The following is a 16,609-nucleotide window of genomic DNA, read 5'->3' as shown; positions in this document are numbered from 1 at the left end:
TTTTCTCACTATACATTATTCAAAAGTAAATATTCCTTAAATAACACTTTATACATTCCTTAGATGTGTATCGCTCATCACCCACACCCTCCCTGCCATTCCCCCGACTCTCCTGGAACAGCAATTCTAAATGATGTTATTGCAACAGTTTGACCGTTTGTAAAGCCTGGTTCAAAATGCTATATTTGGACTTCAGAACTGTTGAGTCCCTAAAGAACCAGTTTTCCAGTTTATAGCCATCTTTGCATAAGCTTAATAAGATCTTATATGGTTTTCCCTTTCCTCGGTACATCAATTTTATGCTTTAAACCAGTCCATTCCATTTATTATCTTATTGTTGTTTTCACAGTAATTGCATTGTTAACTGCTTCAGTTGAGGGTATTATTTTACATTCTGGTTTTTTTTTTTTTTACTGTTTTGGAGTGTATATATATATATATATATATATGCAAGTATGTAGAATTCACAATAACCTTGAGCTCCCACACTTTGAAAACAGTTCCAGGGTCCTTGATTGCTTCAAAGGAAATAGAGAAAACACAGACTTGAGCACAGCTGTGTTTGGATGCCGTGTAGCATCTTTACACACACACATTTTTCAAAAGCAGAAACAAAGACAAGAACTCTAAATATTGGTTTTGTATAAATTGTCAATTGTTTTAAAATTGTCTAGATATGTGTATACTGTTAGTAAGGATCTATAACCAGGAAAATGCAGCTGTCTATTGTTATCCACAGGAGCCCCCAGCAGCGCAGTGGGTTTAACCACTGAGCTGCTGAACTCATTGACTGAAAGGTTGCAGGTTCGAATCCGGGGAGTGGGGTTAGCTCCCACTGTTTGGTCCAGCTTCTGCCTACCTAGCAGTTCGAAAACATGCAAATATGAGATCAATAGGTACCACTCCAGCGGAAAAGTAATGGTGCTCCATACAGACATGCCGGCCACAATACTTTGGAGACGTCTACGGACAATGCCGGCTCTTCGAGTTCAAAATGGTGATGACCACCAACCCCCAAAGTTGGGCATGACTGGACTTAACGTCAAGTGAAAACCTTTGCCTTTACCTATTGTTATCCACATATTACAGGTCTGAAGAGAAGAAGACAGAGCTGTTAGTGACTTCAGAGCTGACCCTTCAACCATCCCAGTAGTGACAAATTGCATTCATTCTACAGTGTAGACCAGGCAGGGGCAAACTTGGGCCCTCCAGGGAGGGGCTTTGGAGTGTTATTTATTTATTTATTTATTTGCTACATTTATATGCTGCCCTTCTCACCCCGAAGGGGACACAGAGCGGCTTACAAGATATATATATATATATATATATATATACACACACACACGATATATTAAACTATTAGCATAGTACAATATCAGTACAAAGATCCGCATAGTCAAAGCCATGGTATTCCCTGTAGTAACCTACAGATGTGAGAGCTGGACCTTAGGGAAGGCTGAGCGAAGGAAGATAGATGCTTTTGAACTGTGGTGTTGGAGGAAAGTCCTGAGAGTGCCTTGGACTGCGAGAAGATCCAACCAGTCCATCCTCCAGGAAATAAAGCCCGGCTGCTCACTGGAGGGAAGGACATTAGAGGCAAAGTTGAAGTACTTTGGCCACATCATGAGGAGACAGCAAAGCCTAGAGAAGACAATTATGCTGGGGAAAGTGGAAGATAAAAGGAAGAGAGGCCGACCAAGGGCAAGATGGATGGATGGCATCCTTGAAGTGACTGGACTGACATTGAAGGAGCTGGGGGTGGTGACGGCCGACAGGGAGCTCTGGCGTGGGCTGGTCCATGAGGTCACGAAGAGTCGGAGACGACTGAACGAATGAACAACAACAACATCAGTATTATTACTAAATTGTACACCATTATATTGTAATATTATTAGTAATATTACATGTGATATAAAATATATAATTATAATATTGTATTATTATTAGTAGTAGTAATATTATATTGTATTACATTATATTATTAATATTATATGTATATATAATATATATTATATTATATTATATTATTAGTAGAGCACAGGAGACAATATGGAACTGTCTTCAACTGTTAGGAATTGTGAAAGTTGAAGTCCAAAATCTCTGGAGGGCCCAAGTTTGCCCCTGCCTGGTGTAGAAGAGGCACTTTTATACCAGGCCGAAATATGTTTCCATGGTAACAATAGAGCCAACTCATACTCCCGCCCCCCTTGATTATTCACCCAGCAGACTTCAGTCGCCAGTCGACGACGTCATTCGCACAGCCACGCCCACGTGACCGTCCTTGCCCAGTGGCGCGGGCGGAGACAGTGCCAGGCCAAGATGGCGGTGACGCGGTACCGGCGCTTCCTGAAGCTCTGCGAGGAGTGGCCCGTGGAGGAGAGCAAGCGCGGGCGGGACCTGGGCACCTTCTTGCGGCAGCGGGTGGCGCAGGCCTTCCGCGAGGGAGAGAACACCCAGGTGGGCCTCGGAGGGAGCGCCCTTCCCCTCGCCCGCCGGGCTACGAAGGCCGCTGTTAAGCCGCCTTTATGCAGTGCGTGTCTGGGCGAGTTGCCCTTGGGAGCCCAGGCCAGAAGCAGGCCAGACCTCTTGCGCCTTGCAATATAGAGGGCCAGCCCCACACAATAATAATGTGTATGCCTTTAACACAGGCATGGGCAAACCTGGGCCCTCCAGGTGTTTTGGACTTCAACTCCCACAATTCCTAACAGCCTCAGGCCCTTTCCTTTCCCCCCTCAGCCGCTTAAGCGGAAAGGAAGGGGCCTGAGGCTGTTAGGAATTGTGGGAGTTGAAGTCCAAAACACCTGGAGGGCCCAGGTTTGCCCATGCCTGCTTTAACAGCTTATACTTTTGGAAGGTGTTTTTTTTTTTTTTTTGGATTTTTTTTATCAGTTTTCGCTTTTTGTAATGTATATAGTTTTGGAAGTTGGTGGGTTTGCAATCCACTCCCCCCAAAGTTGTATTCACATTTAACAGTTTATAATTTTGGCAGCTTTCCTCTTTGGCACTTCCTTAACAACCTGTAATTTTGAAAAAAATGTTTTTCTGTCTTTCATAATATATATATTTGGAACAAAAATACACCACTTTAGAAGTTTAATGTTCTGGAAGATAATGTATGCACCTTTAATACCTTATAATTCTTGAAATTGTTTTTCGTTGCTTCATATATATATATATCTTCTATATAAAGAAAAATGTAATGTTCGTTTGTGGGGTTAACATAACTCAAAAACCACTGGATGAACTGACAATTTGGACACAAGACACCTATCAGGCCAATGAGTGACCATCAATCATAAAAACACTGAAAAACACAGCAGCAGAGACTTTAAAAGCCAAAAAACCAAAATTGCATTACAACGCATGCGCAAAACCACATATATACACAAGCACATATCTACACATATACACAAATATATACCCACACATATGCACATATATTACACACACATATATATACACACACAACACATATACACAGACTGGGCCACAGCAACGCATGGCAGGGGACTGCTTGTGTGTGTGTGCGTATCCAAAAAATGTACACCCATAATACCTTATTTTTACTGAAGTTTTTCATTCTTTTTTGCATCTTTTTTTCAAATATCTATTTGATGTGTTGTTGATCCACTCCTTTGGGCTTCGTGCAAATCTACCATTTGCCAAAATATATGATTCTGTGTTTTCTTTTCCATTTCTAGCCCATTGGTTCATCCCTTGGAGTGCAAGGTCTGCTCAAGGGCCGCTTGTGGTCTCTTGTTATCTCTTGCATCTTTTTTCATGTTTTTCATACACATGTTTTTCACAGATACATACACATATACTTCCCTTCCTCAGGCCCTTCCCAAAATGCACATCCCGCTTAACAGTTTATAATTCTGGAAATCGATTTTCATTCTTTTTCGTATTTCTGTCTCCCTCCCTCCCTATATACATGCATACACACAGATCCCCTTGATGTATAATTCTGGAAATTGGGTGTGAGGATGTTTTTTGAGATTTAAAAATCTACACAATAGGGTTAAAGATGGCAGTAGCAGAGAACTGTCACAAAATTACATGAGAAACAGATTTGCAACTGGGTTGATGTGAGTTTTCCAGGCTGTATGGCCATGTTCCAGAAGCATTATCTCCTGACGTTTCACCCACATCTATGACAGGCATCTTCAGAGGTTGTGAGGTCTGTTGGAAACTAGGCAAGTGAGGTCTATATATTTGTGGAATGTCCGCGTTTGCAATTCTTTGCTGTAACATGGCAAGTAGTGCATGGCTGCACAGGCATGACAATTTAAAAACCCGTCATAAAATTGTAATTCAAGATAGACTATGGAAATCTGATTTAAATCATCATTCTAATATTTATTCTTAAATATAAATTTATTTACTTAAGACTTTAAATAATCACTATAGGTAATATTACCTTTTAAAGAGTATATACGTTTTGGGGAAAACTATAGTTGTGCGAAGAGATTGCTGCAAAATCTGTGTCTCCTGAAATCATATATTCTGCACACAACTGTTAAAAGGTGTAGACTTTCTGTTCTTTTCCCCCTTTACCTCATCTGTATTACCCATTAGTGATGTAATGTGTTGTCTAATAATATTTCTTCAAAAGTAAGTACCACTGTGTTCATCAGTAGGGCTTGTTTACAGGATTGTTATCAGAATCTCAGTTTAAGGAACTCCATGGTTTAAATTATGACACATCTTACAGATTTTTTCTAATCCCATGCCCGTAAAATGGAGAGTAATTAGATATTTTTTAAAAAACATGCTGGATTTCTAGTAATCGGGCATTCTGAATCCAGAAATGAACTCAGAGTTGCTCCATCACAACTTGCTTTGCCATTTTCATGTTTAATATATGACTAAATGAAATTAGTAATTTGTAAAAAAAAAAATATGTGTGGTATGTTTCTATTGTGTGTGTGTTTTGTTTTTTTTTGTTTTTGTTTTTTTGCATTCAGCATTCCAAAATACAGTTTAAAACAGCTACAATGTTGCCAAATGTTTTTTCATTGCATGCATATGAGAATATGCATGCAATGTGGGGAAAATAAAACGGGGAAAAATGCTTAAGCAAAACAATAAAATAACATGTTAAAGAGTGTGTTGAACAAAATGTAACTGTAATAACAAATGTATAACAAATGTAGCAATTGTGATAAATCAATAAAAATTATTATAAAAAAGAGAATATATACATACACATACATACACATGCACACAGACACACACACACACACACAAAATGGGAATTGTCTTTTCCAAGATAGAGTACTGTATAAATGACGAATTCTACTGTATTATTATTAAAAAACGTCATAGTTTGTTTCAAGTTTATGCCCAAGCAATTGCACACAGAATTGAGGTTTGGATGGGAAAGATTTTTTTAATGTCCACTCAGTACTGGAAGAGATTCTTGTAAATAATTGTATCTCATATGGCCGTTCCTCATCATGTAAAATTGAGGAAAACTCTTCTTGTAGACTTGTAATGATAAGTGTGAACACCAAAACATATCTCCTTTCCAGAGGTAGTAGGATAGATCCATAGTGATGTGTCTGATGTATCTAAAGTTCTTATCAGCTTAACAAAATGTAATAGTGGTGGATTTCAGATAGCTTTTGAACTGCCATTTGTTTTGTGTAAAAAGGAGGAGTGGAATCCTAGTTGGTTTCAAAAATGCTCTTGGATGACAACATTCAGACTGTACGCTGTTTTCCTGGCTTGTAAGTTTCAAAACCAAGCAGCACATATCTACAGGCCAAACCACTAAGGTAACAGACCTTAAAGTTACGCTGTTTTTAAAATGAATGAAAATGATTTAAATGGCAATAAAGTATTGCATTTTCCTCTGCTGCAGCCTGAAACCAAGTGCTTCTGCTGATCAGGATTATGCCCGTTTGAATGTTGATGGTGTCTAATTTGTATGTGTCAGTTTCCAAGAGCATTTTTGAACCTACAAGGATCCCCTTATTTCTTTCCAATCTGCCTGATGGAAACTAGCACTGGGTTTCCTAGCTGCAAAATCTCCTCTTGTAAACAGGTAAGAGAAGGGCACAGCTCTTTACCTTTCCTCAGAGTAATTCCCATTCTTCCAACTGAGTGCAATAGCATATAATTTGGGTCAGAATAAGCTGCTGCCTCAAGCTTTTCATAACTATGAGGCACTTCACTTCAACCCTTGAAATTCTGAGTTCTTAATAGTTGGCACTAGCCACCCCCTGCCACATGCTGCTGTGGCGTAGTCTGTGTATATGTGTTTTTGTGTGTGTATATATTTGTGTATATGTGTGTTTATGTGGTTATGTTCATGCATTGTAATGTATTTTTATTTTTTGACTTTTTAAGTCTCTTCTGTTGTGTTTTTCAGTGTTTTTATGAGTGATGGTCACTCATTGGCCTGAAAGGTGTATTGTGTCCAAATTTGGTTTCAATTTGGCTTTTGAGTTATGTTAATCCCACAAACGAACATTTCACACACACACACGTGTGTGTGTGTGTGTGTGTGTGTGTGTGCATTGTCATAATATCTCAGTATGTAGTAGGCTCCTTAGAGGCAAAGCTATTAATTTTACAAGTATTAATGAAATATATCTATGACAGACATGCTAGTTCAAGAGAACCAGCATCTCTTGATCATTCTGAGAGCAGCACAAGAAATTGTTCTGTTATCTTTGTCACCAGAGCAATCTGCTGCATGTATTTCAGAAGGCATTTTTCTTTGCTCTCGGAACTGCTAAGTCCCACTTTAATTTCCCAAAACTGCCACTCGGTTTTGATAAATTTAAATTGATGCTTGTGGCACTGATACCATTTTGTATGCATAAAATATTTGATACAGTGAAGAGAAATGTACTGCCAAATGACAAGAGAAATGTATAAAGCACCCAGTCACAACTATAAAGGCATTTTGTAAACCTAATGTCTGTTTTATTTATGTGTAATGAGATGTGATAGGCTATTCTTTCTAAAATGATGCTCCAGCTTTCCTCTTGATACCTGCATACTATCAAAAGATTTCATTCTGAATACACAAATATGTAAAACTCAAAATTATGTAGTTGTCTCCATCTTATTTGGTGGGTTAGGGGCCAGAGCACAGTCAAAAACTGGAAATAGTTGAAAAGCAAGACCTGTATATTCTAGGCATAAATATAGATAATATAAGCTTAAATACTGCATTGTATAAGACAAGTTGTATCTCAAACAATGTCTAGAGCATACGGTGCACCCACAAGAAAGTAATGAGTTGATTGAGAAAAAACCAGCACATGACTGTTTGATTCTGTTAACTATACTATTCTGGCTTCCATAATTAATGCAACAAATGAGACTTTCTGAGATTGCATTATCATGTAGGGTAAGGGGAGGCAACATGTGTTCACTAAGTCCCAGCTTTGTAAATCTTGAAACCCATACTAGGGTTGGAAACACACTTAGTCTGCCATTGAATAATAAAAAAGCAGTTTGGGCAAAATATTTGCTCTAAAATCACACAAAACCTCCCAAACATATGGGGAAAAAGCACCTCTGCCACACTACTTTTCTTCTGCAGCCACTCTTAATATGGCAGCAAGAAAAGAAGTACCCCCTCCTTCCTGTCATCATTGTGAAAAGTTCTGCAGAGAAAATTTATAGGACTAATAGCCCCTTCTAAGTGTATTAAGCCTATCATATTTTAGACAAAACAAAGCAGGAGTTTTTGTGCTTCACCCTTTAACATTTTGGGTTGCTTTTAATGACTGTCAGAATTAGAATATATATATATACTTCTGAGATAATCAAGCCTCTTGCATTTCAGAATAAATGGAGTTTTGTGCAAGAGCTGTTGTTGTCCTAATTGCCACCTTTTTTATTCTGGATTTGAAATGAATCTGAATATGATGTACAACCCAGTATGCAATAATAGATAGTACCAGGTGGTTTTGTGCTTCCTCTAAGGAGGATTTCCTTGGGCTTTTGTGTTCTTGCAGATTCCTGATCCAGTGACTTGTGATGAAATGTTTGAGAGCTTAGCCAGAATCCACACCAATCATTATAAAACCAAGGTAAGATGTGTCAGTATGTCAGAAGTCAAGTTATCCAGTGTTACAATCTATTTTGCTGCCCTTGGGTTCTATTTGTAATCTTGATGTTAAGGATACTTCTGGTTTCCTGTTACATCCTTTGCTCAGAAGAAAATAACAAGGAATTTTACTGAACCTTTTCTACTGTGTTTGTATTTAAGAGATAGTTCTTTACTTTATCAACAATTGGAAATGAGTATGGTAATTTAATGACACCACAGTAAATTTCATAAGACAGCATGCACTGTTTAGTGCAATATGCAGAATAAGAATGTAATTTTTCAAAAAAAAAAAAAGGCTTGCCTACATTATTAACGTTCTTCTCTTTGTGTAGTACCCGCGTTTGAAAGATACAAGCTTCACTGGAGTGACAGTGGAAGAATGCAAGATGGTTCTGGCAACAGGTACTTAGTCTAACTATTCCTTAATGTATTTTCTGTTGGGTAAAAACACTGTTTAGCTGCTTTTCACATTTTCTGTGCATAGAAACAATGTGACCCTTTGTAGTCAACCTTTATACTTAATGTAATTATAAGGAGCCACCTGGCAAGTAGATTGAGTTTTGAATGGAATAAGTTTGGGGTTCAAAAGCAATAGTGCCTAACAATATTGGCTTGAGGTAATAAAGCAGAAATTCATAAGTAGATTTAGAATGTCAGCTTATGCCAGACTGGTCCTGCCACAAAATGATGCAGTTATCTTTATAAGCAACAAGAATGTTCACTAACAAGAATGTTTCTCCTCAACCACCATCTGTACTTTCTTCAAGGACACTGTAAGCAGCTCACATAATGCACACTTGATCACAATTGTATTGCGTTTTGCAGTAGGTTGGGATGGCTGTTTTCTTCTTCTGTTAATACAAGAGCCAGTGTGGGAGAGCTGATTTGGTGTAGCAGTGTGAGCACTGGACAGCAACTCTGGAAAACCAGGGTTCAGATCACTTCCCAGCCAGATATGGAGACCTCACACTCTTTCAGCCCCCAAGGAAGGCAATTGCAATGCCCCTCTGCACAGATCTTGCCAAGAAGTGTATTGTTTATTGCCTGTTGTTTATATTGCTTTAATTGTTTTTAATTTGCCTTAGGTTTTGTATTGTGTGTTGAGGCCTTGACCTTTGTAAGCCGCATCGAGTCCTTCGGGAGATGCTAGCAGGGTACAAATAAAGTTTAATAATAATAAAAAATAAAAAATAAAACACTGGTCACTTTGCCTTAGATAAGTTAGAAGAGAGTTGAAGGTGCACAACAACATTGTTCTGAACCCAGGTGTATGGCATGGTTGTTTCAAAGGTGGTGTTTGTTTCAGTCGTGTTAGTACAGGAGCAAAGAGTTCATTATGGAAATGAGAAGTACTGTGTGTTAATGCGGATTTTCTAGTATTTAGTTTCCCTTTCTTTGAGACACACAGATAAGAAGATAAAAGGTTGTGTGCGCACTCAAAGCTAATAAGCTTCAAAGAACAACACAGGTACTAAAGACAACTGTAATCCAACAGATTTCGGTTCACTTTCTCTCTTCATACAGTAGCAGTTTATTTTGGGGGCAAAGATAGACCAAGAAATAAATTGCACATGTCCTCTTTTCCAGTGATCCTTTTTAGTTGTTAAACAAGGCTTGAGAATCCCTTTTTACAAATCAGCTTTCCTCCATACTGTTATTTGTATTAGCAACTTTATGTCTATACAAAGACACTTTATGGGAAAATACTTGAAACACATTTGAAGTGGGACATATCTAAATACTAGGCTTTTGTTCAGTGCAGTGTTTGAAAAATGGCAATTTCCGTAGAGCTTGTTTGAGTAAAAAAGAAGCAGTTTTGCCTCAGGCACTGAAGCAGAAACTGATGTAGCTGAACATTAATGGTATTACGTCACCCCTTGGGGTTTTTGTGTGCCTTAAAATTGACTAGTTGTATAATATTAAATGCTAGTTTTTTCATCCATGTGAATTGGACAGGATCAGGCACCATGGACCCAAGATTGGCTATGACTGGCTTGTGACCTGTATACATTGTATCAAATTTGCAGCATGTAAAACCTTTTGAGGAAACAGGCATCAATACAGAGCTCTACATAACACATACTATCTTTCTTTGTCCATTCCCTCCTGTGGTTGCAGACAGCTTGAAGCAACTGGAAGAAGCGAAGAAAGGAAAATGGACAAAGTTACGGGAAAAATTCTCTGCCAAATCTCCTGAAGAAGATTCCAAATGATATTATCCTGCTACTCAGTATTCTTGAAATACTCTATTTTGCCAGGATGGATAAGCTTTCTTGAAACAGGATTTTAATTACCTTACATATGTTGGTGTCAAAACATCAAGATATTTAAATCCAAAGATCCAGTCAATTTTGATCTCATCTTTGAATTACTATCATGGACACGGATTAAAGGCTTGGCGGATTAAAGACTTATTCTTCAATGGGATAAGCCAAGCCCATTTTATTACATGTGTTTATGCAGGGTACTAAGATAATGTTCAATATATTTGCAGTAGATGGTGTCACGGTTGCCATTCTATGATTGTTTACATTTTTGTTTGTGGAAAAACTATTGTCCAACATTATCCTGCAGCTGATGTGCTGGACCATAAGGGGAGTTGTATTTCATAACTTTCTAGAATTCAAAGATATTTCCAAATATATATATGTTACACTATATAGCTGTGTGGATCTCTATGTGGTCATTTGTTTGTGCTTTTCTGCATGGCAGGGAGTTGGACTAGGTGGTCCATGTGGTCTCCAACTCTATGATTCATGATATTCCCTAGTCATGTCCTATGGTTCTGCCAGATTACTGGTATTTATGCAGTGTACTAGCTGATATTATGCAAAACTGAGTAGTTTGTACAGCAATGGTTCATGCTTCTATACAATTTGTACCTCATTTGTTGGTGGTATTCAGCAGAGGCCTAATGCCTATTGTTCAATGCACTTGACTTGCGTTTTATATTCTCCACTGAGCATAGTATAGTGAATAATCGACAAGACCCCTCCAAAAACTTACAATTCTTTAACTACTTAAATAGATCTTTAGAAAACTGTTCACTTGTACCTGAGAAGTTCATATTTCTACATACAAAGAAGAAAGGTCTTCACCTCTTTTCCATTTATTGGTTTGATTTTGGGTGTTAAAACTTCCGTTAGTTTCCATACTAAAATTAAAACCATGTTCATAAACCATACCAGAAAATATGAAAAATGGCAAAGCTGGTCTACTTGATTAGGGATTTTCTATTCTCTGAAATTTGCACATCAGTCTGTACACTTAATATAAATTCTGCTTTGGTTAGAAGAAGAAGAAAAAAGGTTGTTTGAGATACAAAATGGCTCCTCTTTAGTCTCCCCATATAGAGTACACTCTGGACCAGGTTTTTGTCATGCAGTCATCCTGCCTTATTCAGATTGTCCCTTGCTTGATCTACAGGTAGTGCTGGTCTACTTTGAAGCAAAACCCAAAATGAGCTTTCGTATGTTATGTAGCTGTCTAAAGGATTGGAGAAGAGGTTGTACTTAATCTCCTGGCAATGGATTGCTTCATTTGCTAAACTGGAACATTTTTATAATTGTAAGATTGGAATAGTGCATTTTCTGTCTTTTCACTGAATCTCAACGTCATTTACACATGCTGTCTAATGTTACTTCAGCATTCATTTCAATGATTACTAGTGATAATGAAAGCATACTGATACCTGGCTTCAGCAAGTGGATATACTTCTGCTATAAAATCTTGTTTTTCCTAAAAGCAGGATGAACCTTAAGTGTACTATCTGCCACTCTTATCAATGGGGTGACATAGGTTGCCTATTCATAGTACTATGGCATTTTGTTTGCACTGGCCAAATTAGTCATCAAACTGCTAAATGATAGTTCCAGTAATGGGTAATGAATGAGTTTGAGAGCCAAAGTAACAATATAATTGACCAATAAAAATTCAGTAACATTTTGCTAAAATTGCTATCAATGGAGTGATCCCTGTAAACCCTACAATGTCTCTCTTTGGAATTAAAAAGGTTCCTTTCATTCTCAACAATATAATCAGCCAGCCATCTTCATCTGAAATATTACTAACAGTACAATTTCTTCCAGTTTCTTCTTGAATGAGACAGGATTCAAGACATAAAAGTAAGAAAAATCCACTGGCTCCAGAGAACTTGAGATGATAAACTTGTAGCATTAAATCCTTGTATGTTGACCTTCCATGAACTCTTCTGGAATAAGTTAAAATATAGCAAAGTACTACTTGCTAGTAATAGTGTCAGTACTATTTGCACCTGGCTAGATTGCCATCAAAATGTAGTGCGTGGAGAAAGACAAGAACTCTGTTCGTAGAACATGCGTTATCATAAAGAGCAACAAAGCTCCCAAATATGTGATAATCTATGAATCCACATGAAGCAATCCCACTAATTGATTTCAGGTCTTTTGCTGAATAAAGTGTCTGCAATCAACCTTATGAGAGATGAACAAAAGGTGATGCTGCGATTCCACAGTATGAATCATCATGTCATCGATCAGCTTTCCTTGAAGATGAGGTTGGTTCAGGGAATTCAGTACCAAGTATCCTCCTCAGGAAGTGGATATGTTTGTTACAGTTTTGGCTTGGGGATGTTATCTCAGTGGTTCATTGTATTCTGAACATCCACAAAACCCATCCTCTGCCTTCGCTTTCTTTGCTCTGTCATCTGAAATTTTAGAAAGAAAGATTCAAAAGATGGTTGCCACCATCTGAACCTATGCAACCTTTGTCAGAACTACAATTTTTGTACTCCGCATTGAGTTGCTAATTCTGTATATTCCCAAGACTTTCTTAGGCTTGGGAAAACTTTTGCAACCTAAGGGATACTTCCATGTATTCCCATCCCAATTGTGAATAAAGTTTTCCCTGAGCCTAAAATTGCTCCAGAGAACAGGCATGGTTCCAAAATAGCCACATGTAGCCACCTGGGATGTGATTGGCAAATTTAAACTCTACAACATTAGGAAAACACAAAAAAAAGTGAAGTCCTCTAAGATCGGTCCCATACGTTGCTACTAACAGCAAGTGACTTTTAGATAGCAAAAGTGGCCAAATATCTTGACACTTGAAAACATCCTAAACATGCTCGTTTTCTTGGTCCAGCCTCAAGTATCCCTGTTGCTGCTTTTGGTTCTTACCTGTTCCTTCAGCTCATTCAACTGTGATGTGAGATGGGATACCAACTTCATGGTGGAATTCAATTTATCCTGTAGGCTTCGGATCTCATTCTGCTCCCCTTCACCTTCATTGCTGACTAAAGACATAGCTCGCATTCGTGGAAACCAATCCAAGTTCTTGTTCTGGAATGGTCATTGGGGAAACAATCATTTTTAAAAACACTGGTTTCGCATGTTGCAAGTCAGTGTAGCATATGGATATTCATTTGTATAATACATACCTTTATCATTTGTGCCACATAGCTCTCAGGACCTGTGTAGTCAGTCTTATTCTTCACTCGCACCAGAACTATGAAATACAGGTAATTCCACATATTGTGCTCAAATTTAATGTGCTCTTCAAAGGAGACTGTCTTGTTGTCAAACTTGTCCCTTTCAAGTCCTGAAGGGACAAGGAAGGAAAGGGGAAAGGTATGATCCTCCATAACTTTTCTTCAGAGAGACTGGTTTTACCAACATATTCCTTTACTGTACTTGATCTTCATTTGGAACACATAGCAATCTAAATACTCTGTGTTGAATCCAGATTTAGTGGCAAACATGTTCTTCTCTGAGCCCTTGAAATGACCCCCTTCCCACAACAGTCCATTCAGACCACTAAGGAACAACACAGAGGGCTGGGAGACACTGTTAAATAGGGCTGAGCTATTGATGGGAAGGATTCTCCAGCATAACTTTCTGGATCCAAACCAAAATGAATTGATTGCTGGATGGTCGTATATGTATTGGAACAGATAGCATTTACTGTACTTCCCTTATGACTTCAGTGTGTCTTATAAGAAGCACATGGATGTGTATAATGTTTGTGGCTAAGGATAGAGATTACAAATATAGCCTTAACAGTACAAACTATATGAAAATTTTTGTAAAATGGAAGCTAATCTTTAGAAGGCTGAGTTTGGAAGGCATATATCAGATGAAGTTATTTTTAAAGCAACGTCTTGAAAATTTTATAATTGACATAAGACATGTATGTCAGAAAACATTAGATATTACCCATGGCATATCGGAGGAAACCCAATTTGGCATCATGTCTTTCTGCAACACTCCCCACAAAGCAACAGAGGCAAAAACTCAGATGAAAGTTAGTTAGGCCTGTATTTCTGGGTCTACTTTGAAGGCCTAAGCCATCATTGTGATTTGTACAGGTTCAATTCACATCCAATGTAGAACACAGTGGCCCCACTCCCACATCAGGAGACCTTGCTATGAAGATGTATCTGTGTCCCTTTTTTTCCAGATGCTACCCCCAAACCTAACTTTAAACCATACAGCCATCCCCGCACAGCCATTTTTATTTTGTGGGAGAGTGGAAATGAGCAAGAAAACATCCAGCTCTTTTCTTCTGAAGATGCCTGCCACAGTATGTCCAGCTATAAGAAAAGAGTGGGAGATGTTCACTGAAATTGATGTATTAGGGAAGGCTGCATTGCTTAAAAGGTAGAGTTGGGCAGGTGGCTTTTGGTCATTTAATGGTTGGAAGAGAATTACAGTGCTGCAAGTCAGGCTTAAACCATCATAATTCACAAACCGGATGCCAACCATTTTTGTATTGAAGGCAAATGCTTATAGGCCAAATCATTTTCCAGCAGGAAATATTTATTGGGTATAAGGTTTTCTAGATACTGACTTTCGGTAGGTACTTACCACATATAAAACAGGTGGTCTTAAGGATCTCTTCTTTTTTCTGTTTTTCACTCCTCAGATCAGCAAAGGTGTCAATAATGACACCAAAGATGAGGTTAAGAACTATGATTATGACAATGAAGAAGAACAGGAGGTCATAGATCACTCGAGCAGGAAAGAGGGACTCCTTTAGGGTACAAAAGCAAAGATGGGTATTAACCCTAAGCACTGTTTTTTTGTGTGTTTTGCTAGAAAATATCACCCTCCAGAAATTGTTACAAGATAATTCTGTGGAGAACAGACCATTTCAGTTTGAAGAGGAACAAAGTATATGTTTTTGACAGAGATAAGATTGGCAATTTGCAATATGATAAATCTATCTTGGTTCCCATAGAATAGAAACATTTTTTTAAAAAGAACACACTGGATCACCCTTTCACTAGGTGCTTCTCATATAGATTGCCCCACCAAATGAACTCACATCTTTTGATGGTTTCCGGAGGATATCACCCACACCACCTCCATTTCTGAGGCCATGGTTTAGGACTGTGACTATGCACATAAGCAGTGTGTCACAGGCACGCTCTGTATTATCCTCATCGTCTTCTGGAATAAGCAAAATACATTCAGCATGAAGTGGAAAGAAAACACACTGGCCACTTCTACATAACCATTACAGCTCGGTTTCCACAATTAAGATGATATTTGTTTTTTCTTGATCCTTTTAAAATACATGAAGGAAATTACTTGGAGCAGCTTCCAAGATACAACTGTATTTGGTTTACTGGATTGTCTACAATTCCATCCTGTGTTATACCTATTACTTACTTAGGGTGCATTTACACTATATAATTAATTCAGTTTTACACTACTTAAACTGCTAGTGCTATGAAATCATGGGAGTTGTAATTTTACAAGAACTTTAGCCTTCGGTGCCAAATAGTGCTGGTTCCTCATCAAACTACCACTCCCATGATTCCAAAGCATTGAGCCATGGTAGTTGAAGCGGTGTCAAACTGCATTAATTGTACAGTGTATAATTGTATAATACCCATAGATGAGTTCCATCTAGCCCAGAAAAAAATCATCTTTTTGTCCCATTAAACTCCTAGAATGAGCATTGCCAACAAAGCAATTCTGATTTAAAAACCTAACTGCTTTTTTCCTCATCTAAGACACAGACTAATTGCATTCTGGGTGTAACATCAAGGCTCTAGGTCAAACATACAGACTTTCTTGTCACTGTCTAGTATCTTTATTAGATCAAGGTGTTTAAACAATCTCATTTACCTTCCTTCACTTCAGGCACATGAGAGGTGCAGTTTATTTTGTCAGCACTGCATGATTCTATGGAAGTGGTCATGTTTGCTTTCAGGTCAGCAGCTAGAAGCACAAGACAAAGTAGAATGGTCAGATAAATAATCTTCAATAATCCTTTCATAGCATAACACCACCCCAAGGAATTGAATTTATGCCCAAAAGCATATTTTCCTGAAGCCATGCCAAAAAGATATTTAACTAATTTATATTAACATGCTACTTTAAGTGGCTTTCTACTCAGTTTCATCCATGTTATTCCTCTGATGGCAATCAGGAATGTGATTCATTTGCCCCAAGTTTCATATTACCCTGTACTTGAACAAAAGTATCGTAGAGTGCCCTTTCATATTCTGTAATAGGGAAAGAAGTTTGAAACATAAAATGTGAATGTGTG

The 16,609-nt window shown here is 38.1% G+C and overlaps 2 protein-coding genes across 4 annotated transcripts in view; one reads left to right on the top strand and one right to left on the bottom strand.

The window, feature by feature from the left end:
* Positions 1-2,273: 2,273 nt before the first annotated feature.
* On the top strand, positions 2,274-10,734 carry UQCC2 (ubiquinol-cytochrome c reductase complex assembly factor 2). Its single transcript, XM_060773132.2, has 4 exons — positions 2,274-2,457; positions 7,980-8,054; positions 8,407-8,476; positions 10,193-10,734. The coding sequence occupies exons 1-4, from the start codon at positions 2,320-2,322 to the stop codon at positions 10,285-10,287; spliced, it is 378 nt and encodes a 125-aa protein (XP_060629115.1). The 5' UTR covers positions 2,274-2,319; the 3' UTR covers positions 10,288-10,734.
* The window catches only part of ITPR3 (inositol 1,4,5-trisphosphate receptor type 3), a 137,462-nt gene continuing 130,434 nt past the window's right edge, over positions 9,582-16,609 (bottom strand). For all 3 annotated transcript variants that reach the window (XM_060773131.2, XM_067467987.1, XM_060773130.2), the window contains 6 exons: positions 16,186-16,278; positions 15,377-15,501; positions 14,917-15,082; positions 13,491-13,651; positions 13,231-13,392; positions 9,582-12,758 (listed from right to left, as the gene is read on the bottom strand). In XM_060773131.2, the coding sequence (XP_060629114.2) occupies positions 12,690-12,758; positions 13,231-13,392; positions 13,491-13,651; positions 14,917-15,082; positions 15,377-15,501; positions 16,186-16,278 (776 nt within the window). In that variant the 3' untranslated portion in view covers positions 9,582-12,689. The remainder of the gene's footprint in view (positions 12,759-13,230; positions 13,393-13,490; positions 13,652-14,916; positions 15,083-15,376; positions 15,502-16,185; positions 16,279-16,609) is intronic.

The sequence above is a fragment of the Anolis sagrei genome, chromosome 4 (assembly GCF_037176765.1).
Source record: "Anolis sagrei isolate rAnoSag1 chromosome 4, rAnoSag1.mat, whole genome shotgun sequence".
Classification (NCBI taxonomy): domain Eukaryota; kingdom Metazoa; phylum Chordata; class Lepidosauria; order Squamata; family Dactyloidae; genus Anolis; species Anolis sagrei.
Note: the sequence above shows the minus strand (reverse complement) of the source record. Positions and strands in the feature narration are given on the sequence as shown.

Bases quoted from the DNA above. Each gene is read 5' to 3' on its own strand.
- UQCC2 (XM_060773132.2), top strand. From the start codon at position 2,320: ATGGCGGTGACGCGGTACCGGCGCTTCCTGAAGCTCTGCGAGGAGTGG. The intron at 2,458-7,979 runs GTGGGCCTCGGA...GTGTTCTTGCAG, and splicing joins GCGAGGGAGAGAACACCCAG to ATTCCTGATCCAGTGACTTG. The intron at 8,055-8,406 runs GTAAGATGTGTC...CTCTTTGTGTAG, and splicing joins CCAATCATTATAAAACCAAG to TACCCGCGTTTGAAAGATAC.